At 39.3% G+C, this 27,427-nt stretch overlaps 2 protein-coding genes and 4 non-coding genes across 6 annotated transcripts; 5 read left to right on the top strand and 1 right to left on the bottom strand.

Moving 5' to 3' along the window:
• Window positions 1–375: 375 nt before the first annotated feature.
• LOC129728203 (dynein axonemal heavy chain 2-like) lies at window positions 376–22,625 on the bottom strand. Its single transcript, XM_055686620.1, has 27 exons — window positions 22,400–22,625; window positions 21,632–22,339; window positions 21,113–21,570; window positions 14,634–14,764; window positions 12,679–14,576; window positions 12,460–12,621; window positions 12,174–12,396; window positions 11,983–12,106; window positions 11,138–11,292; window positions 10,899–11,069; window positions 9,745–10,846; window positions 8,744–9,682; window positions 8,527–8,679; window positions 7,525–8,468; window positions 6,509–7,471; window positions 5,944–6,450; window positions 5,521–5,689; window positions 5,286–5,458; window positions 4,570–5,229; window positions 3,590–4,512; window positions 3,069–3,525; window positions 2,176–3,013; window positions 1,910–2,110; window positions 1,697–1,856; window positions 1,299–1,639; window positions 818–1,237; window positions 376–765 (listed from the first exon to the last, which is right to left on the bottom strand). Exons 1-27 carry the CDS (start codon window positions 22,470–22,472, stop codon window positions 376–378), a joined length of 13,443 nt encoding a protein of 4,480 aa, XP_055542595.1. The 5' UTR covers window positions 22,473–22,625.
• Window positions 22,626–22,710: 85 nt separating this feature from the next.
• LOC129731611 (luciferin sulfotransferase-like) lies at window positions 22,711–25,044 on the top strand. Its single transcript, XM_055691730.1, has 5 exons — window positions 22,711–23,148; window positions 23,207–23,438; window positions 23,498–23,895; window positions 23,946–24,125; window positions 24,189–25,044. The coding sequence occupies exons 3-5, from the start codon at window positions 23,735–23,737 to the stop codon at window positions 24,832–24,834; spliced, it is 987 nt and encodes a 328-aa protein (XP_055547705.1). The 5' UTR covers window positions 22,711–23,148; window positions 23,207–23,438; window positions 23,498–23,734; the 3' UTR covers window positions 24,835–25,044.
• A 250-nt stretch (window positions 25,045–25,294) lies between these two features.
• LOC129733432 (5S ribosomal RNA) lies at window positions 25,295–25,413 on the top strand. The gene has a single exon (XR_008729526.1). It is a non-coding gene; the product is annotated as a 5S ribosomal RNA (ribosomal RNA).
• A 229-nt stretch (window positions 25,414–25,642) lies between these two features.
• On the top strand, window positions 25,643–25,761 carry LOC129733431 (5S ribosomal RNA). Its single transcript, XR_008729525.1, has one exon. It is a non-coding gene; the product is annotated as a 5S ribosomal RNA (ribosomal RNA).
• Window positions 25,762–25,990: 229 nt separating this feature from the next.
• LOC129733430 (5S ribosomal RNA) lies at window positions 25,991–26,109 on the top strand. The gene has a single exon (XR_008729524.1). It is a non-coding gene; the product is annotated as a 5S ribosomal RNA (ribosomal RNA).
• A 229-nt stretch (window positions 26,110–26,338) lies between these two features.
• Window positions 26,339–26,457, top strand: LOC129733429 (5S ribosomal RNA). The gene has a single exon (XR_008729523.1). It is a non-coding gene; the product is annotated as a 5S ribosomal RNA (ribosomal RNA).
• Window positions 26,458–27,427: the final 970 nt, after the last annotated feature.

Below are 27,427 nucleotides of genomic sequence, written 5' to 3'. Positions count from 1 at the left end.
ATCCGCGTAAAAAACAAGCGTTAATTCTGCATTCCGAGTGAAGGGAAACCCAAATCCGCGCAGAAAAAATACCGCGTAAATTCCAAAATCCGCGTAAATTCCAAAATCCGCTTAAATTCCGGAATCCGCGTAAAAACCGCGTACATTCCGGAATCCGCGTAAAAAAAACCAGCGTTAATTCTGTATTCCGAGTGAAGGAAAACCGAAATCCGTGCAAAAAATATTTCACGTAAATATTGGAATCCGCGTAAAAAAACCGTTTAAATTTCGGAATCCGCGTAAAAAAGCCGCATAAAAAACCGCGTAAAAAGCGACCTTAGTGTAATTTAAAAATCAACCAAATGCGTCACATTATGAGCAACGATTTTAAAATATTTATTTATTCAATAGTAAAACTGTGTAATATTTAATCCACGTGTCTTCATCCATTTCTCCACAATTGAGCGGCACAGAGATTACGAAGTCTTCATCCTTTCTGTGTTTATCGTAGTAACAGGGACAGACGTACGTTGAAGCACGCCGCTGTCTAACGGCACCGCTTGCAATTGGCTTGAACGACATTGGTGGCATTGGACAGACCATCTCCAGTATTCTTGGTTGTCTGAAGCATTGTTTCTCCATGTTCCAACCGGCGTTTTCCAAAAATACTCCTCGAGCTATGAAGCCTTCTGCGATCGGGATTTGCACCAATGGCTTCATGGTGTTAAAAATGTTTATCTTCCAGGTAAGCTCAGTAACAGGAATGTTGTGAGTTATGGCGTACAGCTGGAATGAAAACAAAATGCATAAAAGACAGATTTAAATTTTAAACTCTAACCTTTAGGACACCGTTGAGGAATCGCTGCGGTTTAATGAAACGCCCCAAAACAATATCATTGGGTATCTGTCCAGTTTCAGTCCATTTCCTAAAGTATTTAACTCTATCTTTCAAATCCAGCACCCAGTCTGATAAAAAGTTGTCCGAAGGGTACATAAGCCAACTCGACGGCACTCGATTCTTATGCACGTCGATGATCAAACGATGAAATACATCGGTCATAGGAAATCCCCCGGATAAAACCTGGATTATTTGTTGGAGATTTCTACTGGCTAGTTCCACGATGCTGTTGTAAGTTGAAATTTCACACAGCAAAACATCGGTGACGGGCGTTCTGTTTACTCCCACAATTCTAGTTGCATTTTCATAATCCAAATAGTCCGGAAATGTCACCAGCAGTTCTGACACTGCGTGTCTCACCTGGAAGTCAACAGAGCTTGTTTAAAAAGTAAGGGCTTGAATTTGCAGCAAAACTACGCACCTTTTTGAAATCCACGAAGGTTTTATGATCATCCTGAACACTATCGGTTTCTACAGATCCAAACTCGAGTTTCGCTAGCATCTGCAGTAAGTACGTGGATTGAGATTCCATGTATTTGATGGCTGCATTTTCGTTTTGCCCAAACACGGTGACTGTGTCATTTGCAGGGATTTGTTTGTTGATAAAATTAATACACGCTTGATAGTTTCCGTCTCGTGGATAGCAGTATGATGGATCGTCCGGTACCAAGGTGCACTGCGATGCAGTTGTGATTTGTGGCCGAAAAATTTCGTTACAATAAACATCATATATTCTGCGATCCCATTGGTTGTTCACGTGTGCTGACAAAAACATTTTCTTTAATTTTTTAATTTTCAACCCAACTCTGAAAAGCTTACCACCGTATCCAACCTCGAGGCATGCGTTCTTTATAAAGTTCCACACTGCTGCATCCACATTTATACCGGTGTTTTCTTCAAAGTTTTGCTCCGTGATGTTGGCATTGCCTTTCGAAGGCAGCAGAGCATTAACACAAAATTGAAACAGTTTATTTGATATCTGAAATTTTGATAAATGAATGATGTTCGGAATTGTTCATTTAACAAACTTACATGAAAATCCAAAACATTCGAATAGTGGTGTTTTATCCAACCTAGAGTTTGGAATTTTCTCCTCTCCAAAAATATGGAGTGAAAGAACGCCAAAGAAAATAAAAATTTACAAAGCAATTTGCTGTGTTTATTTTTCGCAATTTTTTTGAAAGTCTTCTCTCCAACGTGTTCATAAATTGCATGTATTCGTTGCTTTATTCCCTGAAACAAGACATCGGGTCAATTAACATACGCATTTTATAAACAGTGGCCACCAAATTTCATACCTCGGGTTCATTGAACATGCATTTAATACTCAATTGCAAGGTATTTATTGCGATGTTGGTAAAGTTTATATCGCAAAACAACCACAATCGGAAGTCTGGATTAGTTTCACTGGTTTTCAAATATTTCACAATGTGAGTCAGCTGGAACATGATGGATTTTGACTTGTGTGAATCTTGTATGAACAGCCATTGATTTTTTTCGACGCACGTTTTCAAATTTTCGATTATAGCAGCTATTGGCACTGTATTAGCACTTAAAAAGTGTACCTTCCCTTCGTTCTCAGTTTCAGCCAATGCCTGCACTTCATTCCATAAGTTTCTGTTAGCAGATGATACCAATAATATAGGCGTCACTGCAGTTGACTGGCTAAGTATGTCCTTCAGGTTGACATTAATACTTTCAGCAAATTTCGCGCCTAGATTACGCCTCACAGAATCGCTCAAGCATGCGTCCAAACGGTCGTATCTAAGACTACGAACTAGTAAATATTTTTGAAATTTAGTGAGATTCCTTTCCCATGCTGCAGGTAGTTTCTCAGATTCTGGATACACTTCCATGTACCATGACTTCCAATCGTCGTTCGCTTCCTCAAACGATTGAATGATTCCTCGGAAGCCAGGAATTTTGTCTATTTCGGTTATATTATCCCACTGCACCTGAGAAATCCACTCGGGACTAGGATTTTCGGCTTGCTCGAGTCGATCAACTTTTCCAGCTCCATACAGAAGAAAATTGTACTCTCGAATATTCAGCTCCTCGTTCGCGTATAGAAGAGAAGAGCAGAGAGAAAATCCGAATATTCTCTGATCGGATTGTTTTAGTGCGTAGCATACATTTCTATAAAAAAATAGTTTTAAGCTAATTCCAATCAAATTTATCCAATAGAAATTACTTGTAAACGTTATAGGTGTGGAAGTCATTGATCCTTTTCTTTCGTTCTTCAACATTTTGAGATCGAGAGCTTTTCTCCAGTGATTGCAGAAATAGCGAAAAATACCAGTCCAGTGAAAACCAATAGAAAGAATTAACTCGTTTCATACTGTCGATTACGTCAAAAAGTAACGATGCCCTCGTCGCACATGGGCTGTAAGTTTCTCGTGATTTTTCCAAATCGTTCCTAGTTTTCTCAGCGCTCTCCAAACCGGAATTTATTTCCTCGGCGGTGTGCTTTGAGAAATTCAATGTCTTGTACAGATCTTCGTTTTCTAGAAGCGGCACGGTGCTCGTGTTTAAAATGTGCAAAATGTTTTCCTCCAATTCGATCAAAGTTTTTTTGTTAGCCGATATAGTGCGCAGCAGTAGCTCTTTTCTTTCCTCCAGCGATGGCATTTCGTGCTCAACAACGATAGCTTTTATTATGATTAAGTGTGTTAGTAATTTATGTCATTTCTTTGCCTAAACAAATACGCTTACCAAGCAACTTGTCCTCTAATCCTCGCAACCCGACAATGAAATTAACCACATTGACAACCTTCATCAGAGAGTTATGGGATACTACATTTTCATTACTCATCAAAAACATACTCTGCTTTTTATCACCGTTATTATCATTTTCACTCTTCCTTTCTCTACATATTTTCTCACAGGCATGAGCAAAGGCACTTTGCAAATCATCTAAATTGAATACGTTATGCTGTTGAACATTATACATCAAAAGTGGAAAATCATCATAGACTGCCGTTTCTATGAACCGCCTCGGAATGTCCTCATCAAAATCACACTCAACCATACCCTTGGTACTGTATATTGCATTCAACCATCGATGAATTTGTCCTTGCGGGTCAATCGCGAACGCCAAACGATCTATACTGTTGAGTAAAATCGTTGCATTTTCCAGCGAAAGATCATCAATTGGTAGTCCTTGGTCTTGCCATGCTTCCACTGTATTCGCATCATACAGATGATCAAACAGCACAAAACCTTCAGTATGATGTATTTCGAGTGCTTCCAGATCTATTTTCCATTGATTTTTGAGGGAAGTTCTGATTGTGGGTGGGAGCGGTCCAAAATATGTGAGACATCCTGCTGCTAGAAGCGTATCACCAATAGCGTTTGCATAAACCTTTCTCAAATTGTTTGCTGAATTTGTCCATCTTATCTTTTCACCAGCCAGTCCATTTATTAATTCTTTAGCTCTTTCTAACTTCAGAGCCATTTGTCTAGCTGCTTCCTCAAGCTCTTGCTTGCACTTCATTTTACGCTCATATTCATTACGAAGAATTGTTAGTTTCTCTGCTAACTCCGCCAACTCTTGTTCAGCTTTCAACAACGCATTTTGTTTTTCAAGCAACGACGCTTTAGCTTCTTCCATTTTTCTTATCTTTGGTCCTACATACCTGAAATATTTGAACGTCGTCAATCTCGACTGAAACCATGAGAACCCAATTACTTACTTGTAGACTTGCCCGTAATTTTCAATTGCTATAACCCACAACATTAGCGACTTAGCTGCTTTTGAAACAACTCCCACTTTGTTGGGTTCTAGGTCCGGATTACGCGCATAGGTTCCAATCACCTTCAATGTTTTCTCGCTTATATTGTTACGATCGAAGTTCCGCAAAGTGTCCAGAAACTTTTGTTCTCCTAGTTGCCGTTTCGATTCGGTCCAAGAAGGCTCCTTTCCTAGCAGAATCATAACCGCATTAAGTACCATTTCTACCTTTGCCGGAGGTCGACTGTATGACTTAATCTCATTCATGTCCTTTTTGTTCAGTGAATCGAGGGCAGCGATGGCACTGTTCAGAGCAGGCATTGCCTGTTCTAGATCTTCTTCCGCCACCGCTGCTAGCTGCTTGCATACAATTTCTTCTGCACCTATTTTTTCTCGCTTGACAGCAACTTCTTGGCTCTTTTCATCGGCTTCGAATGTTTGCAGTTCGATGTTTTCGATGAACTCTTCTAGCTCAGCCTGATACTCAGCTATTGTTGCTTGTTGCTTTTCTAGCTCTTGGTGCAGTAATGTAACGTTTCGTGTTGCCTCGATTATTTGCTGGATGCCATTGTAGAACTTTGCGTATTCCAAACTTAGACTATTTCTTTTCGATAGAAGAACTCTGCAAAATTATTATACAATGTTAAATGTGCTCAGTGTGAGTGAATCTGAAAACACCTTCCAAACGCATGAAGCATCTCGAAATACCAACTGCAAAGTACATTTATCTGTGGGGAAAATTTTGGTATATCGCACATTGCTACCGAGTGCATCCTGGTTAGCGCATCCGTAGTTGCCAACTGTAAACGTTCTTCCGTGCTTTGTACTAAACTGTCTCGCTTTCGCTGCTGCTGGTGCAAGTGCAAATCCCACATATTTTTGCGTCGTTTTTAATTAACCGGTGTCTACTTACCACTCTTACTGGTTCAATTCCGTTGTCTTTTTGAGCAAGTATGGGACGGTCCAGAGTAATTTGTTGCAAGTGTTTTTTCGATATTTCAGTTAAACTTTTTTCGGTTAAAGGATGCACATAGTTCATGGATACGTTCGCGCATAAAGAAGGAAATTTATTTTGAAATATTCTGCAAGAAAGAAGATATTTGCAAGTAATCAAAAAAAAAAATCGTTATTAAGAATGTGACAAATATTTGGAAGAGTTTGGGATAATTCAAAAAATACTAGTTCACTCCATCTTCTCCATAGGAATGGCAGAACAATCTCTAAGTACCATTATGTGTACTGTGCGAATATTCTATCCAGATAAGAGGTTATATACCTCAAAAACATGAAAAAAAAATGTTGATTGCTCTATCCTAAACTCGAGCCCAATGCTTACCGGAATTCATCAATGCACACTGGAGCGCATATAACAAAATGTAAATTGTCCCTGATCTTCGTCCAACTCTGGTGCAGATTCTCACAAGGATAATAGCCATCGATAGTACCATTCACGATAATACTATTAAGGATTTCTAACATGAGTTCGTTTATCCTATCCCGTCGGTCAGCAAAGATCAAGCACAATACACGATTATCAATACAACATTCGAAAAGGTTTGACAGCTGCCTTTCTACCATCGCTAAGCTGTCCGTTTGTTTTATATTCATACAATGTAACATAACGTTCGACTCATCGATAGGTTTTCGGTGCTCAATGTGATGGTTGACAATCGATACAGCTAATCGACAAATCATGCTTCGACCACTACCGGCTCTACCCAGCAGTATCATATGTGCGTTACCATTGCGAATAACTCGTAGTACTTTCGCAGCATGTTCTACGGCTGTCTGATGCACAATTATCTCTGCATTCTTACTACCCAGAGCAGTCTCTGTTAATTGCCTAAAAAGCAAGAATATTTACATTTCCCAGCTAAAATTAAATTACACCTTTGTTATACACAAATTGGTCACCGTTCTGCATGTCCTCATAGCTACCATCACTCTCAGATACGGCGTAGAACAAAGGACTCCGATTCCCGGGGCATAAACTGTGCAAAGTATTTTCGAAATGCTCGGAAATAGTATCGTTGAAAATTTCGTAAAACTTCTTGTAGTCCACTTTTTCCAACAAGTCCCAAGTTTCTCGATAGCACTCGTGTATCCAAAGCCTGAGTAGTGAACTCTTGTCAGCGAAATCACGATCGGTGCCCATCGCGCAAAACGAGTCCAAGATTCGTCCGATTGTCTTTAGTGAAAAATGATACCGTGGTCTATTTGGAGTTGGTGGCATGCAAACACTTAGACGTCGGATTAGGTTAACCGTTGCTGGTGCTATCAGTTTAAGCAGTGGGTACGGATTATCTGTGTGAATCATTTTTGTTATCTTCTGGTTGAAAATATAGGACAGTACTTCATCTTCGCAGGACGTCTGATAAACGATATGATATTTGTTAAGCAGTCGAGTGATTGACGAAGATCGTGGTCCAGCAAAAAGAGGCGACCTCATGGCAGCGACAATACGCGTCTGCTTCAATCTTTGAATGCCCTGATTAGCGTACCAAAATTTCCTCTCGATTAGATTTCTTAGAAATTCTGTCGTCTGTACATTTTGACCGAAAACGGAATGAAAGTCATCCAGAAACAAGACCAGCTGCTTTCGATCTCGTGGATAGACTATTCTTTTTGCGACGTTAATGGTAAATCGTGAAAGTATCCTTTGTAACCATTCAGCAGTTGTGTTTGATGTTAAGCTGCATACGCAGTTGATATGCTTCTTGCATTCATTGATCGTCATCATATGTTTGATCATTGAACTTTTACCAACTGTGTTCTCACTAGTAATGAGTAGTGGTTTCGAACTCTTTGACAGCATTCCTACGATGAATTGATACGAAATGTTCTCGGGTACACATATGAAATTACTAAAATTCGAATAGTTGGATTGGTATTTTTACACTATTATTTATTTTATTACTTATTGTTGATGCTATCGTCTTGGATGCTCCACGGGACCCATGCGGAGGAATTTTTGGATATTTGTATAACATACTGAAAAACACTTCCCTTCAACGGAAAAGGTGTGATGATGTCCGAAACCTGCTCGCGAACTATTATATCAAACTTTTCACGGTCGGCTTCATTCATGGAAACCCCCAGTGACCATAAGCAGCAGAAGAAAAATAATTTTCTATAAGCTTCCGTTTGGGAGCTTTCGTCCGTCAGCAAGTCTTCTACATTCCAACTTTCCACCACCGAATCATACAGCTGACAGAATGTTTGAATCACGTTAATGTCCGAGGTTTTCGGTGAAATGTCACAGTTCGAACGGAAGAGGAAGAAATGTTCTAAACATTTGCAGCCCAATTCGTCCAAGTCTACTTTGGCATCGGCTGACAAGCTGGAGGTGTACGATAACCAAGAGGTAAAAATTTGTTTCCACGTTACCAATCTGTAGTCTAAATGAACGATTTCAAACTTCGCTACTAAGGCTGGCGTTGCTGTTCCAAGATCCTCTGTTTCAATAATTACTCTCAAGTGGGGATTTTTGTTACTAATGATTCCTAAATCGTTTGTGGTATAGCGGTCCTGTAGAGTACTTACGCAATCTACCCAACAAGCCTGCAAATCTACAGTATCGAGTGTTAAACATTTTCGGTCATATTTATCTGATTCAAGAATTCTGATGATTATTTGGTCGAATTTAGATCGATAAAAAATTTCTTTATCGTCAATTGTCTCTAGTATATGTGGATTCACGTGGTATTGCTTGAAATGGCGCTCACCGTCTCCTGCTGCTTTTAAAGTTTGTTCAAGTAAAAGTGACTTCCCACTTAACGATTTACCAGTTATCAACATTGGGCGACTAGAAGAAAACTTGTCCAGAATTTCTTTTATTTTTGCCAGCTGGTAATCGGTTGGCTGTAATTTTTATAAATATTTTAGTGATAAGTCACATTATGCGAGAAGAAAAGCGTACAATCATTCGAGACTCTTTGAATATTATTTCAAAATCTTCATAACCGCTTCTGGATTCTTTATCATCTCTATGGGGATCTGATTGAAAGACTAACGAAACACATCCTTCAAATAGTTTCTTTTCCTTTTCAGACATGCCTGGATTAAATTCCTCCTAGATAATATGCAATGTTTTACTTTTACCAAATATTACGAATCCATATCACGATTAAAATTACCCGCAAAGCATTGATTACAATATCATGTTCAGTTTTCAAGTCATCCTTGAGCATCCCTTCAGTGCGCCTTAGCGCACTGCGAAGCGTTTTGAAGTTCCACAACTGCTGCTTATGGCAAAATTGGAATTTGATATGTTTCAAAAACGATTTTAACAGACAGGCCATCGTTCGATACTGTCTGATACCCCTGGAGCACAGCATATTTTGTAAAACCACCTCTTCGTCGGGCAAGGCTGCGTACACAGGTCGCAACACCGTCCGATCAAGTTCCGGTACTATCGCCGAGAAATCATTAGTAAGCGCAAACAATTGAAACTGAGTGCCGATTTTGGCTTCTCCTAGATCCAAAATACTTTGCTTATCTTTCTTGGCGAACGATTCTTTAATGATTTCATTAGTCATTGTAACTATTTGGGAGGGCATGTTTTCCACGGCGCTAAAACTAATCCATGCTTGTAGTTTGAAAATTCCGGTTATGTATCGCACAATCGTGTTCAAATTGCATCCTTTGTCAGATCGAACTGTAACATGAAACACCGCCAATTCCGTTGAAAGTTCTTCGATTACCTGTACTCCGTCTTCATTGTTGCCTATCAAGTACGGAATGAATCTATTCTTCATCGCACTCGTTACTGACATGATTAATCGATTCGTATGAGGCGTAATAAACAGCGGATTACTCAGGGATTTACACTCATAACCATAGTTAAAGGAACAATCGAGGTGACTGATCGTGCATAGTCCCGTTTGCTCATTCCATTTGGAGCGAATTTGGGAAAGCCATTCAAAATTCCTCAATCCAGAGACCTTGTTGGAAATCAAATATTCGATTACATCCCGAGTATTTATCTCAGTAACGAGCAAAGAGTGTAACTTTTTCCTCAACATTAATTGTTGATCATCCAGATTTTTGTACGATTCCATCAGCTCACTTAACAACTATTTTGGATACAAATAAGTTATTACTAATTGAAACACACACAATTTATAACGGAGCTTACTCTATTGTGCATTGTTCGAAGCATTTTGAGGGGTCTCGATTTTCCCAACAATTCGACCTGCACCAGGGCATTCCTAATGTGCAGAGTATTTTCAATATGTGCACTTTTAATGCATGCCTGCAGAATCCACTTTTGAAGCCAGCCGCTTTCGACTCGCCTAAAATAGCTTCTCTTCAACTGTAGCAGGCAATGGCGTAGCAAGTTCTTCAATGATTCATGGATAGATTGTTCCACTTCCACCATTATGGAGGCACAAGTTGATGTCGGTTTCAAGAAAATTGGTCTTAGAAAATTGAAGTTCTCCTGGCTATTCAGGTTCACTCCAATAATTTCCGTTTCACTTGCTCTATGAGGAAGATCCAATTGCGAAAATGACAAAGTATTGATGTTTTCGAACATGTGATTCATCGCCTGATCCAAAAGTTCATAATTTTGAGGATCAGCAATTAATTTGATAAGTAGCTGGTCAGGTATTAAATAGAATCGTATGTAGTTGTCTCTGTATTTCTCTAAAATAGTTTCCAACGTTCTCCTCAGAGCTTCAAACCTTTTTCTCAGTTTCTCTGCTTGTTCCAAAGTTGTGCTTTTCGGGTGACAAACTTCAGCACGTAAGTTTGCCGAACGAATAAAGCGCATCAAAGACAACCAATCATTGAAGCATAACTCAAAGCTTTCATTGAAAATAGAAAGCTCCGCTGAAAGCGATGTAATTTTGAAAACATTATACAACGCTGTGCACTCATCTTCGATCAGCAGCAAACATTCGAGCAAATCTTTCATGCAGTTCAACGTTTCTTCCCAATAATTGATTGCATCTTCAAAGGGAAATCTATACTGTGATTGTTGCAGCTGAATTATTCTCATGATATTATCATCTATTTTTGAAAAGCATCGCTCTGGATTCGAAATCCTGAATATATCATTATCTCTAGAAATTTTGTAGTTGATTCGATCCGAGTGCTTTTCGATCGCTTCCAGCTCTAGTTCTATTTCGTACTCCTTGCGGGCGGCGTAGCAAACCCTTTTCAAGGCACGCACGTGTCGGTGCAAGCTGTAGTCGATCAGGTTACTTAATAGAAGCTCCTCTTCCGTCAATAATTGTCTGCAACAGCAAAAATAATAAGTTTCGAAAAGTAAAAGATTTCCAAACGTACGTAGATAAAATCTCGGATATCGCTGACCAATGTCTTTCTCGTAGCTGAGATGTTTTCATATCCAATACTACAGAAATTGTAGTTTCAAAATCAAGCACTTCTATCCGGGTCGTCGTATAGATAGGGTAGGAAATATCCTCTTCCAGTTGAGAATTTAAATCGTTAAGTCTACTGTTTGGGAAAATGGAGAAAATAACTGCTACGCAAAGCTTCATTGTTGCTATTCAAATTGCGTGTACCTCACAATCAATTCAGAACGCTCTTTGATATCGAATCCCTCGTTCAAATCCACATATTTTTGACAGTACATTGCATCTTTTAGTTGGATCCAATCATCCACAAATTGCCATATTTGTTGCATAGTTTCCAGTTTTTTGCGAATTGTTATTATAACCTTGAAAGGAAAATTGATTGTCAAGAAGAGCTACATAAATAATTGTTTTTAAGCATAGTCACAGACTAGCAACTGGAAATCAATTCGAAAACTTTGCGCGACATCACTGTGTGAGGCGCTCGCTATTGTTCAATCTCACACATTTTGTGTGGTTCCAAATTTGACACATACACGTATGCTAGCGCTGCTGTAGAACTAAATGAAGCGACGCGAACACGGCAGCAGATGGTGCTAGTGTTACTAACGTAAAATACTGTTAACATCTGGATGTATTGAAAATTTGCTCCAAGTAAAGTAAAGGATGCTATTATAAACATCTTTGTTCAATGGCAGTAATTAAACCCTCTTTTTCTGGAAGACTCTTCCAAATAAACATTTTTTTCAAAGCACCTTATTCAGCTGTTGTTGCTTGATGAGCTAAGCAAATTTTTACGTTTGCCAAACATTGGCTCGCAGATATTTCGTATAAATAGGTGAAAGTCGAGATAGATTAAGCAGCACAAAATAAACTAGAATAGAATACAATCCAAACATAATCTGTTCTCTTGAAAGACTCTATCAAAACGAGAGAAAAAATAACTTCAAATCGTTTGTCAGAAAGCCCTAGAACTAGGCGCATTTTCACAACAAATGACTTTCTAACATCTTAAGAATGTGTCATTCGAAACATTAAACCGCAAGTAACCTTACATCCAACGGATGATATTCAATTCCCAGCAATTCCATTTTCGCCCTAATCATACGTTCTTGTGCTTCTAGTTCTTCCAGTTGACGGAATAGTTCTTCGAGCATGGGGAATGCTTCTTCAGGTCGCCTAATGATTGAGGGTTAGCGCTTTATTAGCACAAACTTTATGAATGGAAAGCTCACAAAATCCTTACAGAGTGTCGCTGGTAGGCATTGTCACGTCCAACAGTTTCAGCATTTCGATAGCATTCACCTTCAGGGCCGCAACCTCTTCCGCCATTGTTAACTTGAACTGATTCTGATAATTTTCAATTTGTTCCTTAATTTGATTTAGGAAATCCATATAGCGCTTCCATATCTGATGAATGTTTCGTCGCAAATCGGTAGCTTCAGGCAGTAGATCGGACGCGTATTTTTCTGTCGATAAAGAAAATAAGTGCAGTCATTTTTTATAATGAGTAAAATTATAGACCATTTTACCTAGAACGTCAAAGTAATTTTCGATGGTTTTGATCTCATCACACATGTCAGGAATGCAATCTTGGCAACTGTTGAATGTTGCTTCTAGTTGTTTTAGCTCTCCCACTTCTTTTGGTTCAATACTCAAAGCTTGTATATTAGCATTTAAGGTTTTGTTGAACTCTGCAAACACGGTTTAAACATATAATCATTATGACACTGTCAACGAAAACCACTTACCAATAATTCGTCCATACGATATACATTTGAGATACTCAACATATTTATTCTGCCAATCGTGAATGTGGTTTGTGATAGCATACTTAAGTTTCACTGCGTCAACTTCCGTACACTTACAAACGGTCACATCGTTCTGTTTCGAAAGCTGGTTAAGAAGTTCCTCGAACTTCTCAATATTTTTTTGAAACGATTCCGCGGTCATGCTTGATAGTTTAAATTTTTCTATGAAAGCCGTTCTATTTACGCTCCAAAAGGGCCGAAACACATTCCATTTTTCTTTGAACACCCGTAACGTGTCTATAGTGTTCTCAATCGCTTGATTAATATTCCAGTCCAGTCGAAGATAGGTGACATCTTTCATAAATTCTTCAAACAAGTTTTGTTCGGAATCAATTTGAAACTTTTGACACATGCTAGGAATTATTTTAATGGTTGATGTCACTTCTGCGGGAAGTCGTTTAAGAGCTGTTTGGATTGATTCTAGTGTTGGGTAGAAAGTAATACCATGTTTTCCTAGCACTAATTCAACTTTAAGAAAAGCAAACGGATTGGTGGTCAAAGCTTTTTCAATATTCTCTAACGTAATCAATGCGGAATTAAATATAGCTGCTTTTAGTAACCGATCAATCTTCTGTACGTACTGAGCCCAACTGACCGTCATTCTACGTATGTTGGAGCCCAAATTCTCGTATATGCAGAATATATTTTTACTGATCTCCGACAGCACACGTACGAGTTCCGATAGGGATACTTTCTTCTGATCGCTTATATATTTCTGCAAATCCTTAAGATGTTGAGCGTGTTTTTTGCTGATATCAAATAAATACAGTTGATATATAGCCTCCATCCATCCAGCTATTTTAAGATTTTCCTGCTTGTACACTTGAATCACGTCCAGAAGTTCTTTCACGTTGGTCACAAACGTATCGATAAACTCACCCAAATCATCATCCCACGTTAGTTTACTTCTCAACGGCTCGAGTTTTCTTTCGGTCTGTTGAATCATTGGTTTGAAGAACAACCGTTCTTTCTCGGAAACCGATGACACCACATCATTGAAGTAGATAACAATCCGAATAACGTTGTCGAATGTTAGCCTCACAACTTCATTTTTGTCCATGTCGATTATGCTTGGAATGGGGGCGTTTGATACTTTGAAAAAATATGCTTCATCCATGATCACCAGCAGGCGTCTTTCTATATGACACTCTAACAATCCAGGCCGGGTTTGGCTTCGGCAGACCAGATGTCTATTCAACCAAGAACCGTAGTCTGCGTTGATAAACTTAACCCATGAATCAGTAAAGCCTTTTAGGGCAGTTTTCACCTGCTTTTCGCACGATTCAAACAACGCTAACGCTTCATCACTTTCAGCAACGTGCGGAAAAAATCTGCACCGCTCAAGCAACTCCCTTAAGCGATCAATGCGATTAAATTTTATTTTTAACATTATATACGGTCCAGTATGCTTCGTAAGTAACGACGGATACCAACTTATACCAGAGGATACTTCTTTGGATAGCGCGATCAGTTCAGCATGGAATATAGTCCACACTTCAACTATTTTTCTTGTAAAACTCTCCTTTATACTTTCGCGCTTGTAAAAGTTTAAAAGCGTTATCAAAACATCTACCTTCTCTTCTAGGTTTTCCGCTATCAAAAACACGTTAGAAAGTAAGTTTTCTATTATGTCATCCAGCGTCATCAGCATTTCCCTGAAAGTCGCAATGTATTTGTACCACTCCTTATTGTTGATGTCGAGAATTATTCCCGAAACCGACTGGATCACTTCTATCCCATCGGCGAAAATCTTTTCCACCTTGTCGCACTTGTCCTCGTACTCCTTGGGATTGTTGCACGAGAAACGGTAGTTTTTATACGATTTGCTATCGTTATATCTAGAATGTGGAAAAGTTGGTGAAATTAAGCTGTGTTCGAACCGGTTCGATACCTACTTTCCGAAGATCAACATAGCATCACATATTTCCAGCACGTCGTTAAGCCGCTGGATAAAGGCATTTATTTTATTGAAAATTGTTGCATAATCCAGATTCCAGGTAAGTTCCTTCTTGTAGTGTTTTAGCATCTGTAAAATGAAAGCTGTGTTGTTTCGAATTTCAAAATAGTAAAGATTTATGCACGAGAAATTTTTTGACGTAGAATACATCTTAATTTAATAAGGTGCCATTCGGAAATATCGAAAATACAGTGAAACGGCAGAATGAAAGATTTAAAATGCTTACAACTTTGTTACCACTGAACGGATTTTAGTCAATGATTTCTCGCTGAATAGAGGTAAATTTTTTTAGTTTATGAAATCAATGATTGAAACAATTTTTTATAGTAAAGAGGTTAAAATTTATAGCCAATTTAATTATAGTTCAACCAATCGCGTGCCCGCAATGATGCAATCCAAGCATTTTTCTAGCACAACCGACATTGAAGTATACAAACAATTTGACTTTTGAAACAATTTGTTGTTGTTGTTGTTTTGCTCGCTCGAGTGCACAACGACGCGCCCACCCTTTCGGTGTTATATAAAAGCTAGCATGTAACGATTTTGTCTTCATTGTTCATCCGATCACTGTAGCAAAAGAATAATTCACTGAAAACCGGCCAGAACGTTTCTAATAGTGATAAAAACTTTGAAATTTCTCTTTTCCTAGTGTTCATTTTTTTACCGCAAAAAGCAGAAGTAACAATCAAAAATGTTTCAATTCCTCCACCATTTTCTCGTTTGTATCTTTATACTGTGTTTATATTGTCTTTATATTGTATAGTTGCATCAATCAAGCGGTTCAATTTGTATTACACATACTAAACGGCTCAACAAAACGGACATATTTCAAATCAGCTCGATTAAAGTATTATCGCATTCAGTGAAAAACAGTTTTAACGTCACTTTTTGGTCGCTTGAAATTAGTGTAGAATTGGCCACCCTCAGTCATTCTTTCAGTTGATTCATTGTGCACTTTGAGTGGCTCGGACCCATCACGGAGTAGCAACCATTGATACGTACAGTCAGAACTAAGCTAAGCTAAGCTTTAAATAAATGTAGAACTCTCATAATTTGCAAGGCGAGAAAATTAAGCATTGCTTCAAGAACGTATTTGTGGCCTTGAGAAAGGCCAATTTTAATGTGTTCTTTGCAGAAGGAACGAAATAGTTCACCTTGAGCTAGTGTTTTTGTAATAAATGCATACTTGGCTAGCTTTCCTTGTAGCAGCAAAAGTACGGGAGTCTGAACTTGGCTACTTTGCCGCTTCCTAAAAACATACGCAGCAATTTTTTTTACATTATTTCATAATACCACAACCGTGGCCCCGCCTACTTGTGGCGTTCGTCCTCTTCGTGAATATTTAAGACAATTGCACGGGTTTTATTTCATCACATCAAAATCGGTCCCAGTTCACATTTATTCTTAATGTTTCTCATGATTACGTCCCGGCCACCTGTGTAGTAAACGTAGAACGCACAGTCAGCCCTACGGTTGCTAATATCACGGCCACTAGCTGAAAATTATGCGGGTTGGTACAGGAGTACCTATCGATGCAAGTGGAAATTCGTAGTGACCAGAAACTACACGAACTACGAATATCCAAGCTGTTCTGTCTTCGAAGAAAACAGGAAAAAAAAGTATTCATTTTAGGGACGATCACTTGCTTTCAATTGAAGCAGTACTATACAGTACACTACTATCAATAGCAAAAATCAACGCAATTCTGCAATTAGTCATACTAAAACGAACAGCCTTAATATTGGCCATACATTGAGTGTAAATTAACATTGTGTATTAAGAAAATTTGTTTGAATGAATGAAAAAAAAACTTGATAGTTTCACTATATAGACTAAAATGTATTTCTGACGCACAAATTAGAAAACATCATACTCATTCAAGAGCGTTCTAGAGTTGGGCTAACCAGATTTTCTTGGGCAAAAAACGGGACAAATCGGTTCAAAAACGGGACAAATGGAATGACTGATTTTTAAAAATTTCAAAACTCTGTCAAATAATCAGTGTTTAATGAACTTTATATTTCAGAGTAAAAGAATACAAAATGTTTGCCTAACACTTATCCTGATTCTCGTGGTCTCAACTAGCAACTGTGACTTTTCCGTCATTTAACTACCGTTCACACAAGAGAATGTTCTTCCCTGTGGCGCGTTACTGCCAGGAATGCACTCAATGTACTCGGTAATATTTTTAAATTCTTGGCTGATGTCTTATTCCATTTGGGAAAATTTTGATGCAAATTTCAAAGTTTTTCAAGGAGTATCCAACAAACGGTACAAACTGATAAAAATACGGAACAGTTAAAAATGGTCGGGAAAACGATACTGTTCAGTTCAAAACGGTACGTCTGGTCAGCCTATTTAGTGTGCTCTCATAGAACGTATTTTATTAGAGATTTCGGTTTAATAATGAGATGTTCGGTTGGTAAATGACTGGACACATGTAACTTCAGACCCTAATGTGGTCACTCACCTGTGTCCAGCAACTCCTATCCCAACCTCCATGAGGTGCCGACCGGGGTACGAGGAACCGTAGCGGAGATTTGGTAACCAATCTCCGGTGAAAGCTTTGGTCGTATGCTGACTGGGAAAAGGGTCGTACGTGACTATATCCCCATATTAGGGGCGGCGTACAACAGCGTCTGACCCGGAGCGGGCGGCTGAATCATGAAATACTGTATCCCGCCAGCTACACCTAAGATGGCAGCCTCATCAGCAGGATGTAGGTATCGCGACTCTGATAAGGTAGCATACCAAAACATCGCCTAACCACAAATAATAAATTTAGAAATATGGAACGGAACAATCGGCAAAAACCTAGGCTACGAACACGGAAACAGAAAACGGTAAACGATCGAGAACTACGGCGGCAGGGAGTCGAAGTCGCAGCGGTTCAGGAGGTTCGGTCTTTTAAGTACCTTCTCTACTACAGTGACGACAAAGCAGCGAAACGGGGCGTCGGTTTCGTAGTGTTGGCAAATCAAAAAATAAAAGTCATCCAGTGAAGGCCCGTAGATGACCTTATATGAGTTCTATGAAAAGCTGGAACAAACCTACACAATAAAAAATTCTGAATATTACACGTCACGTAAAATATTATCTCATTCGAATTTTAGTTGCTTCTGACGTAAACCACGATTTTGTTAGAAAATTATGTGCAATATGATTTAAATTTTAGTTGATTCCGACGTAAACCACGTTTTTGTCTGGAAATTATGTGCAAGATTATTTAAATTTGCGTAGAATATTATGAATTTTTCTATTATAAGCGATGGAGGCAATTCTTTACATGCGATTCGACATAAAGTTTTGAACTGTGTATGACAAGTGCTCAAAACATGAAGTAAAAGTCGTCATCGGAGATGCAAACGCGCAGGTTGGGAGGGAGGAATTCTCCCGTCCGGCAATGGAAGGCATAGCCTCCACTCGTCAACTAATGAAAACGGTCTACAGCTGATAAACTTTACCGCGGCAAGAGGAATGGTTATATGTAGCTCTTATTATTCACTACCATTGAAACGACTGCGAGAGAGTTGGTAGGTACGATGCGTGGAAGGCAGCGTAACAGCTGGTTTGATGCTGAGTGCCACACGGTTAAATGAAGCTACCTAATTATGAGTACGAAAACTATCAGTTTTTGAGTTCGCCTAAGCGAAGCTCGATTTTGAGTAACTTTGATTGAATGAAATTGGTAGAAAAAACTCACATGATGGATTAATACAGTATACTTATTTTTGAGTGAAATATTCTAGGTTCATTATGAAATTGATAATTTCCTTCGATCCGTTCCATCAATAATTTTCGCGGCCCGAGGGGTTTTGTTTTACCTGATTTTGGATGAAAATTTTTCATCTGCCAGCGCTGTCAAGAAAGAGACAGTTGTGAAATCACAGTGTTTTTTTTCTACGAGTGTTGAAAACTCGGTTTTTTTGTGCAAAAATGTTTGCAGTAGCATTTTGTTCGCTTTTAATATATTCAAAGTGAATGTAGAATCTTCATCGGTTAGCGAAAGGTAAGGTTTGAGATATTTAACTTTTCATATATATTTTAATTTTTCATATATAATAAATTCTGTTTCTTGCAGACCTCCATTCGAGAGCATAACTAACCGCGCAGAAAGTGGTATCGCCTGCGGGGACACCGAACCGGAGAATGAACCAGAGTGGCACGGGCCGGAATTTAGTTTTCTGGAAATCTAGAGCGTCGAAGATCCCATCAAGAAAACTAACGGCCGTACCTCAAAATCGATTGTGTGATAAGTAACTTTCGGTGGTTGAAGGGAACATAAACAATGAAGTATTTCCTATAGTGTTATGAGTTTTATTTATATAAAAAACCGAAATTTTCAATTTTTCACTGCAGGATTTCTCAATGCTTAATTTGAGTAGTTTGAGCTTAATTATGGGTAGTTTTATCGATCGTTGAGTAATTTTCACCCAATTTGCAGTTCATGCCAGGTTCCTTACTTTAGGGTACTCAGTACTATCGAATTGACTAAAAAGAACTTAATTTTGGGTTGAAATTATTTTTTTTGGAAATATGTCATGACAAGCTACTTAGTTTTGGGTGAAGTTTACTCACTGATATGTTAAAACTACCCACTTTACATTACCATTGATCTGTAAAACAAACTAGTTGTGGGTTAAATTGACGAACTTAATCGTTAAAACTACCTGTTTTTGTTAATAATCATGCACTGAAACATCCTGATATGCGTTGAAACTAGTCATTTTTGTATCTGTTTCATCTCATATGCTACCAATTTTTAGGTATATTTCGTTATCCAATTATAAGTATGATCATATAACTCAAAAGTAGGTACAGCCTTTCTACTCAGATTTTGAGTTTGTGCGCTTTAAGGGGATTTTGAGTGATTTCTACTTATGTATAGGTTTTTCCCGGTAAGCGTGCAGAGAGTGACGAAAGAGAAGAACCGTGCCACGAGCCGCATGCTCACTGTGGCTACACGTCAGAACAGAAGGCCTCATATGCCCAATCTATAAGAAGGGCCATCGACTGGATTGTTGCAATTACCGAGGCATTACGTTGCTCTACTCCGCATATAAAGTGCTCTCTCCTGATCTTCAGATTGAGACCGTTAACGAAATGCTTCGTCGGCAAATACCAGGCTGGCTTTCGACAGGGGCGTTAATAATTTCTGGCCGGTGACCGCCCTTACGCAATATTCAAACGTCTGCAATCGTGTGGGGTTAAGTGAAGTTTCGTTTATGAAGCTATCAAAAGGTACAAGGAAATATCCTTTAGCCGGTCTTCAACGGTAGAAAATCCGGTCGGCCATGATCTGCATCCGGTGAAAAGGCAACGTTTATTTTTTGAATTTGCCACCGGCATTATATCGTTCACAATAAATGGCCGATTGTGGGCAATAGAAAGCGACAATGTTTCGGAGGAATGTTCTTCGATTCCACAAGAGCAGCTTCAGTAATGGTCTGAGGAGGGAAGAGTTTGATTTTTACCGACAAAGACCCGAAATTAACGCTGTTTACTATAAAACAGAAGTTTTAGAGAAACACTTTTCGGAAATGACCACTATGTGCGCTTGTGTAGGTTCAATTTGAAGAATTTTAAATGAATGGCCGCCGGCTCCCCAGATCTGAGAACTCATTGTCCTTTCTTGTCGGATCCTAAATTATGTCGAAGCTTGGTTGGGATTTTTTTTTCCTGTATGGACTTCCTCACTGCGACCAGAATCGTTGATCTATTGTGAGTTATGCCCGGGTGTCTGCTGTATCCCGCACTTCCATTATTAGCAATACCGCTATTAAAAAGTGGCATTATTGCTTATTATTATTTTTTTTATCAGTGCTTGTGTGTAAGTAATGTGCTTACTCTTCCCTTTTTTTACACGCTTACTGTTCTTCTATACCGAGCCTCGTTCCTCCTGCCAGATATCGCCAATTATAATTCCCTGGAGAAGCTTCGTTGTGCGTACTTCTGGCCAGTTTTATTGATAAGAGGGACTTAATTTTGTTAAGAGTAAAGCGTAAAGGAAGGTAACTACTGGTGGGGTGCCTGAGAGACAATGAACCCATGCTTGAAGTCCTACTTTTTTGTCATCGAATGGCCTGGATTCTACTAAGATTCGAACCCGCGACCATCCCGCTTGACAAAGCGGACTCTGTAACCTTACGGCTACGCAGCTCAGGTTAGGATTACAAGATCTCCAACTTAGAACAGTTTAAAACGGTTGAAGCGGGATGAAACATGGGACCCGACAGCTTCGGAAAGCGTCTGGAGTTGGGGAAGCTAACTTAGATAGGGGTTATTCCGAAACAGATGTTCACTGTGAAAAATACTTTCAATCGAAAACACTGAGAAATTAAATGTGTGATGTCTTCATATCATTATTGAACCCGTAGTTCACAATAATGTTACTTTCATTGAATTTGCGATACTCACCTCTTCGTAGATTATTTTGTACGATTCGCAGCCGTTGATTTTCGTGTTGCATATTTCAATACCGTACTCGGGTGAGACAGTAAGAATTTTGTTGATGTCGATACTCTCCACGCAGCAAGAAACTATTTCATTGCTGAGATACAGAAAAAGCTTGGTAATGCTCTCGTCCTTGCGGAGGTAGGTCGATTCTGTACCAATAAAACGAATTATATGTATTACATAAATTATCTGAGAGCACAGATCGTCTTCAGTTTCCAACGAGCGAATCGCAAAACATGGATCAACCAAAAGTTTCAGGAAAGGAATGTTCGATTCGGCGCGTAAAATTTCTCCATCAAGGTCGGAAAGTACTTCTCGCAATGGTTTTATGTAGAGAGACTGAGATAGTTCCAATATTTTTAAAAGGTGCTGCACGTTTGGCTCTCCTAATTGTGTCCTAATGACACAGAGAACTTCATCTAAAATTAATACAAGAATACAGAAGCATTGTAATCTCGTTTTAAAAGTAAATTTTCTTACACCGGTATTGCCAAAAATTGAACTCATCCACTGGACATACAAGATTGCCCGGCACATAATGCTCGGTATCACTCATGGTAGACCGTATTTGAGCCGTCCAATCAATCACTACTGCTTCCAAACGTTTCACCACCGATCGATTGAGAACAACTTCTTGAATCTCCGCGTCAGTACCCTCGCGTGGTATGTAAAGCAACGTCAACCCCGACAATTTGTAATGCAACTCGGTCAAATGAGTCATAAATGCATTATACCCGGATAGAATTTTTCCTTTCACATTTTCCGTCCACTGGGCGTTGGAGAGGAACAGTGGACCGTAGAATTGTTCCAAACGCGCTAGCAGTGTCCCTTCTATGTCATTGTGCAGCGTTCCAAACATGATGTCGTCATGGAAACGCTCGACCACGTTGAAAAGTTGCTCCGGTTTCCGCATGAAATACATCATATCATTAAATGGACATAAAGGAAAGCCAACGGATGCCGACAGAGTATCTCCGTCGTAGAATATGAACAGCATCGGAAGGGTAACATCAAGGAGCCATTGCCTTGCGACCTTAGCCACACTGTCACCAAACTCGTTCTCATCGTAGTCGAACAGAAAAACCATATCACGAATGTATTCCACCAAGATGTCTAAATCTTCCTCCTTGTACAGTGGCTGTTCGCTCTCTTCAATAATTTCTTCTACCACTGCAACTTCTTTTTTGGCTGAAAAATCAATCAACATTAGTTGGCTAAGAAACTTATTACTAATGTGGAAATATTTACGGCCATCACTAGCATCAGAAAAATCAGAAATGTCACTAATATTATCCACATCCTGGTTCACAATATCAGCCATTATTGGGCAAATTCACGTATAACGCAAGCGAGTATTTTCTTGAAATGATTTGTTTAGAAAAATAACAAACCACTAACTGTTTCCATCCCGTTTCCAGGGTGCCTTGTTGTCATGGCGGGAAGAAGTACCACAATTCTTACAGTATGGGCAGGACAACATGCTTATACGTGTGGACTGTATCCTTCCTTCATTTTTTACAAATTATTTTGGAACTAGTGAAACTTTATCTGGAAGAAAATAGCAAACACCAGTTGGCATATATAACTCAACTAACTGGGAGTGACTTTGATGCGGAAATCATACTGTTCTTGTTCCAGTTACTCACCTTGCATATCATTATGATACACTTGCTTGGTTTCTATTTGGCAAGAAAAATATCCAGAGAACCTTACAATTCCTATTCAAGTCTTTTGTCGAGATGCTGGTTGTTTCTGGCAGCGGAAGCTATAACATTCAGCGTTACGAAGGCAATTTTGTGCTTCGGAATGAAGCAGCAAGTAGAATCCGTTTTTCAGAGACGTTTATCAGATGGCATCAAGCAGTACAGGCTTAATAATCAGTGGGGTGATTTTTGGAGTTTTTCACAAAGGAGATTTAATTGTTGCGGAAGTAATGGGTACAAAGATTGGAGGAACATTATCTGGATAAATGAAACGGAGAAAAATATAGTAGAACTGTAAGTTTAAATTGTCTCTTTGGGCCAATTAGTTTTGTTTAATTTTAATTTATTTTAGGTTGAATCAAGCGAACAAAATACTTGTTCCTTCAAGCTGTTGCGTTGAACAAAACGATTGTAATATAATGCATCTACACCGGTTCGCAAACACCAGCTTCGTGGAAATTTGGCACTTCACTACTTATATTTCATACATACATCATCGCGGATGCTTGCCCTCATTAGTAAAGTTTGCGTATGCAGAGTACTATAACAATTTTATATTGAATTTATTAACTGTTCCCTTACAAGTAAGTAAAAATAGATTCATATATAGGAATTACATTTCTAAAAATAAAATATCTTTTAGATTATCCTGCTCATATCAATGCGACTATTATTTACCATAAATCGTCACTATTAACGAGCCTAAACAACAATTTCTAACGAAATAGATCAAGTCATGTTTGCCCTACACCCATCAGCAACAACGAGATTACCGCATTACTTCAGATAAGATAAGACACAAGGTGCCACAGAGGCAAGCTAAGGGAATTCATCTCAAACTACGTTTAGTTTAGCCCAAGCCTCCGCCGAGCAAGACACAATGGAACCGCAGCACTTTGAATATATTGACATAACTGACCCAGTTCATGTGGAAACTCACGTTGAACGAGTAGAAGAAGATTACATTCTGGTTAAGGCGAAATCATGTGAGAAAGTTCCAACCAACAATTGGCACCCACCAGCGTACTGCTTTACAACCAGGTAAAAGATTGTTGTGCTCCGTAGAAATAACTCATCCAATATTTTTGTAGATTTAAGGAGTACGAGGACCAGTTACTCAATTTCACTGTCAAACCTGATGACGTTTGGGTGGCTTCATATCCAAAAAGTGGAACAACATGGTGCCAAGAATTGGTTTGGCTCATTTGTAACGGATTAAACTTCTCGGCTGCCAAATCCGAATCTCTGAGAACGCGGTTCCCATTTTTTGAGTAACGCTCCTATAGATTTATTTTCAAAAAATATTCAAAAACTAAAATCAACCTTCTATTTAGTATCAGCCTAATACATGATGCTATTGGCGGCGTTAGTTCTTTTGAAAAAGTGCGTAACATGGCATCACCACGATTCATCAAAACGCACTTACCAGTATCGATGTTACCGAAGCAATACTGGGACGTTCTACCGAAAACAGTATACATTCATCGAAACGTCAAATCAGTGGCTGTATCGTACTATCACCATTCAAAAAACATCTTCTACCGAGGAACTAAAGAAGAGTTTGTTAAATCCTTCATGAAAGACTTGCAATTCTATTCGCCCATTCACTCGCACGTTATCGGTTATCATTCTCTGGAAGGTTGTAGTAACATTTTGTTTCTAAGATATGAAGATCTGAAATGTAATTTGCCAGATACGGTTGAAAAAGTTTGTTGCTTTTTCGGACGATCCTACGATTTGGATGAATTGAATCTACTGTATGAGCATCTCTCGTTTGATTCGATGAAGAACAATTTAGCGTGCAACTATGAAGACAAAACTGAAAGCGATTGGCAATCAAAAGATCGCGATGAGAGGTTTATTCGTAGGGGGCAAGTAGACAGTTGGAAAGAAGAGCTGACCCCGTCAGAAGCTCAGGAAATCGACGAATGGACGCGAGAATCTGTAAGAGATCCTGAATTACTGAAACTATTCTTATAATATAAGATGTGTGTTCTTGAATATCAACTGTAATAATAATACTACTCAAGAGATGTATTTACAGGAACTACTAGTTCTGATATTTGAAAGCGCATTTGTTTTGATACATAAAAATGGCAATTAGATAAACCAAAATGTTCTTTGTTTAAAATGATTCAAATAAATTCAAATAAATCATCTAAAACAAACTGGTTTTCGGACATGTGCCTTAAAGTAATAGATGTGCTGGTTTTTTTGTTACTTTTACACTGTGACCACGCGTCGTAATTCCTGATGAAATTCCAATGATTTTATATTTTTGTTTTGACTTTGTATTGGAAATGGAATAAAATGACATTGATAGTGGATTCATACTCAATTGAAAACTGTTTGAAAAATTACTATACTCTATTCTCCGTCCGGTATCACCACCACCCATCGAGAGTATAGCATAAAACACCCATCGAAGTGGGTGGAAATTGTCAACGATCATACCATGTTGAAAACACCGGTTCTCGTCCGATCACCGAAGTTAAGCAACATCGGGCGCGATTAGTACTTAGATGGGTGACCGCTTGGGAACGTCGCGTGTCGTTGGCCTTTTTGTTACTTTTTACACTCTGTGACCACGCGTCGTAATTCTTGATGAAATTTCAATGATTTTATATTTTTGCTTTGATTTCGGATTGGAAATGGAATAAAATGATATTGATAATGGATTCACACTCAACTGATAACTGTTTGAAAAATTACTATACTCTGTTCTCCGTCCGGTATCACCACCCATCGGGAGTATAGCATAAAACACCCATCGAAGTGGGTGGAAATTGTCAACGATCATACCATGTTGAAAACACCGGTTCTCGTCCGATCACCGAAGTTAAGCAACATCGGGCGCGATTAGTACTTAGATGGGTGACCGCTTGGGAACGTCGCGTGTCGTTGGCCTTTTTGTTACTTTTTACACTCTGTGACCACGCGTCGTAATTCTTGATGAAATTTCAATGATTTTATATTTTTGCTTTGATTTCGGATTGGAAATGGAATAAAATGATATTGATAATGGATTCACACTCAACTGATAACTGTTTGAAAAATTACTATACTCTGTTCTCCGTCCGGTATCACCACCCATCGGGAGTATAGCATAAAACACCCATCGAAGTGGGTGGAAATTGTCAACGATCATACCATGTTGAAAACACCGGTTCTCGTCCGATCACCGAAGTTAAGCAACATCGGGCGCGATTAGTACTTAGATGGGTGACCGCTTGGGAACGTCGCGTGTCGTTGGCCTTTTTGTTACTTTTTACACTCTGTGACCACGCGTCGTAATTCGTGATGAAATTTCAATGATTTTATATTTTTGCTTTGATTTCGGATTGGAAATGGAATAAAATGATATTGATAATGGATTCACACTCAACTGATAACTGTTTGAAAAATTACTATACTCTGTTCTCCGTCCGGTATCACCACCCATCGGGAGTATAGCATAAAACACCCATCGAAGTGGGTGGAAATTGTCAACGATCATACCATGTTGAAAACACCGGTTCTCGTCCGATCACCGAAGTTAAGCAACATCGGGCGCGATTAGTACTTAGATGGGTGACCGCTTGGGAACGTCGCGTGTCGTTGGCCTTTTTGTTACTTTTTATACCTGTGACCAGGCGTCGTAATTCTTGATGAAATTTCAATGATTTTATATTTTTGCTTTAACTTTGTATTGGAAATGGAATAAAATGACATCGATAAAAGAATTCACACTCAACTGAGAACGGTTTGAAAAATTACTATACTCTGTTCTTCGTTCGGTATCACCACCCATCGAGAGTATAGCTTAAAACACCCATCGAAGTGGGTGGAAATTGTCAACGATCATACCATGTTGAAAACGATGACACCCCGTTAAGCATACAGACGCGAGGCATACGGACGCGAGGCATAGTACCCTAGGCATAATGGACGGCAGGCATACGGACACGAGGCATATGGACGCGAGGCCGAATGGACGCGAGGCCGAATGGACGCGAAGCCGAATGGACGCGAGGCCGAATGGACGCGAGGCCGAATGGACGCGAGGCCGAATGGACGCGAGGCCGAATGGATGCGAGGCCGAATGTATACATGGCCGAATGGATACAAGGCCGAATGGACACAAGGCTAAGGGAAAGACATGCGAAATATTTTACTATCGTCATCATCATCACAGACCTCCTTCAATAACATGTATTTCGTTTTAAAGTGACATTTGGAAAGCAATACACTCGCGGCCTTCGGCCGACTCGCTGTTCGAGCGAATGCTGTCCTTACTCGCTACCGCTCGTTCGGACTTAACTAAGGGAAGAAAACTCTGTTTGAGTAGACCTAGCAAACCAGTAGATCAGTCGTTTGGGTGCGAGAGGCCGCCGCTTCCGACGGCGGGTCGGCGGCCGGCTCGGACTGCGGAAACCACGGCGGCTTAGTGCCGCCTTGTTTCCTTGCCCTCGATTATGCGTCTTCGCCGCATGATTTCAAGAAAAGTATTATACCCAACTTAAACTCTTTAGGAATATATTTACACCTGAACTACATAATTGGATCTCATGCGATCGTACAACATCGCATTCGG

The sequence above is a fragment of the Wyeomyia smithii genome, chromosome 3, assembly GCF_029784165.1.
Source record: "Wyeomyia smithii strain HCP4-BCI-WySm-NY-G18 chromosome 3, ASM2978416v1, whole genome shotgun sequence".
In the NCBI taxonomy this organism is placed as follows: domain Eukaryota; kingdom Metazoa; phylum Arthropoda; class Insecta; order Diptera; family Culicidae; genus Wyeomyia; species Wyeomyia smithii.
The sequence above is the reverse complement of the archived record's forward strand: the minus strand, read 5'-3'. Positions and strand labels throughout refer to the sequence as shown.

Bases quoted from the DNA above. Each gene is read 5' to 3' on its own strand.
- LOC129731611 (XM_055691730.1), top strand. From the start codon at position 23,735: ATGGAACCGCAGCACTTTGAATATATTGACATAACTGACCCAGTTCAT. The intron at 23,896-23,945 runs GTAAAAGATTGT...ATATTTTTGTAG, and splicing joins GCGTACTGCTTTACAACCAG to ATTTAAGGAGTACGAGGACC. The intron at 24,126-24,188 runs GTAACGCTCCTA...CCTTCTATTTAG, and splicing joins ACGCGGTTCCCATTTTTTGA to TATCAGCCTAATACATGATG.
- LOC129728203 (XM_055686620.1), bottom strand. From the start codon at position 22,472: ATGGCTGATATTGTGAACCAGGATGTGGATAATATTAGTGACATTTCT. The intron at 9,683-9,744 runs GTAAGCTCCGTT...TATCCAAAATAG, and splicing joins TTCGAACAATGCACAATAGA to TTGTTAAGTGAGCTGATGGA. The intron at 1,640-1,696 runs GTAAGCTTTTCA...TGTTTTTGTCAG, and splicing joins CCTCGAGGTTGGATACGGTG to CACACGTGAACAACCAATGG.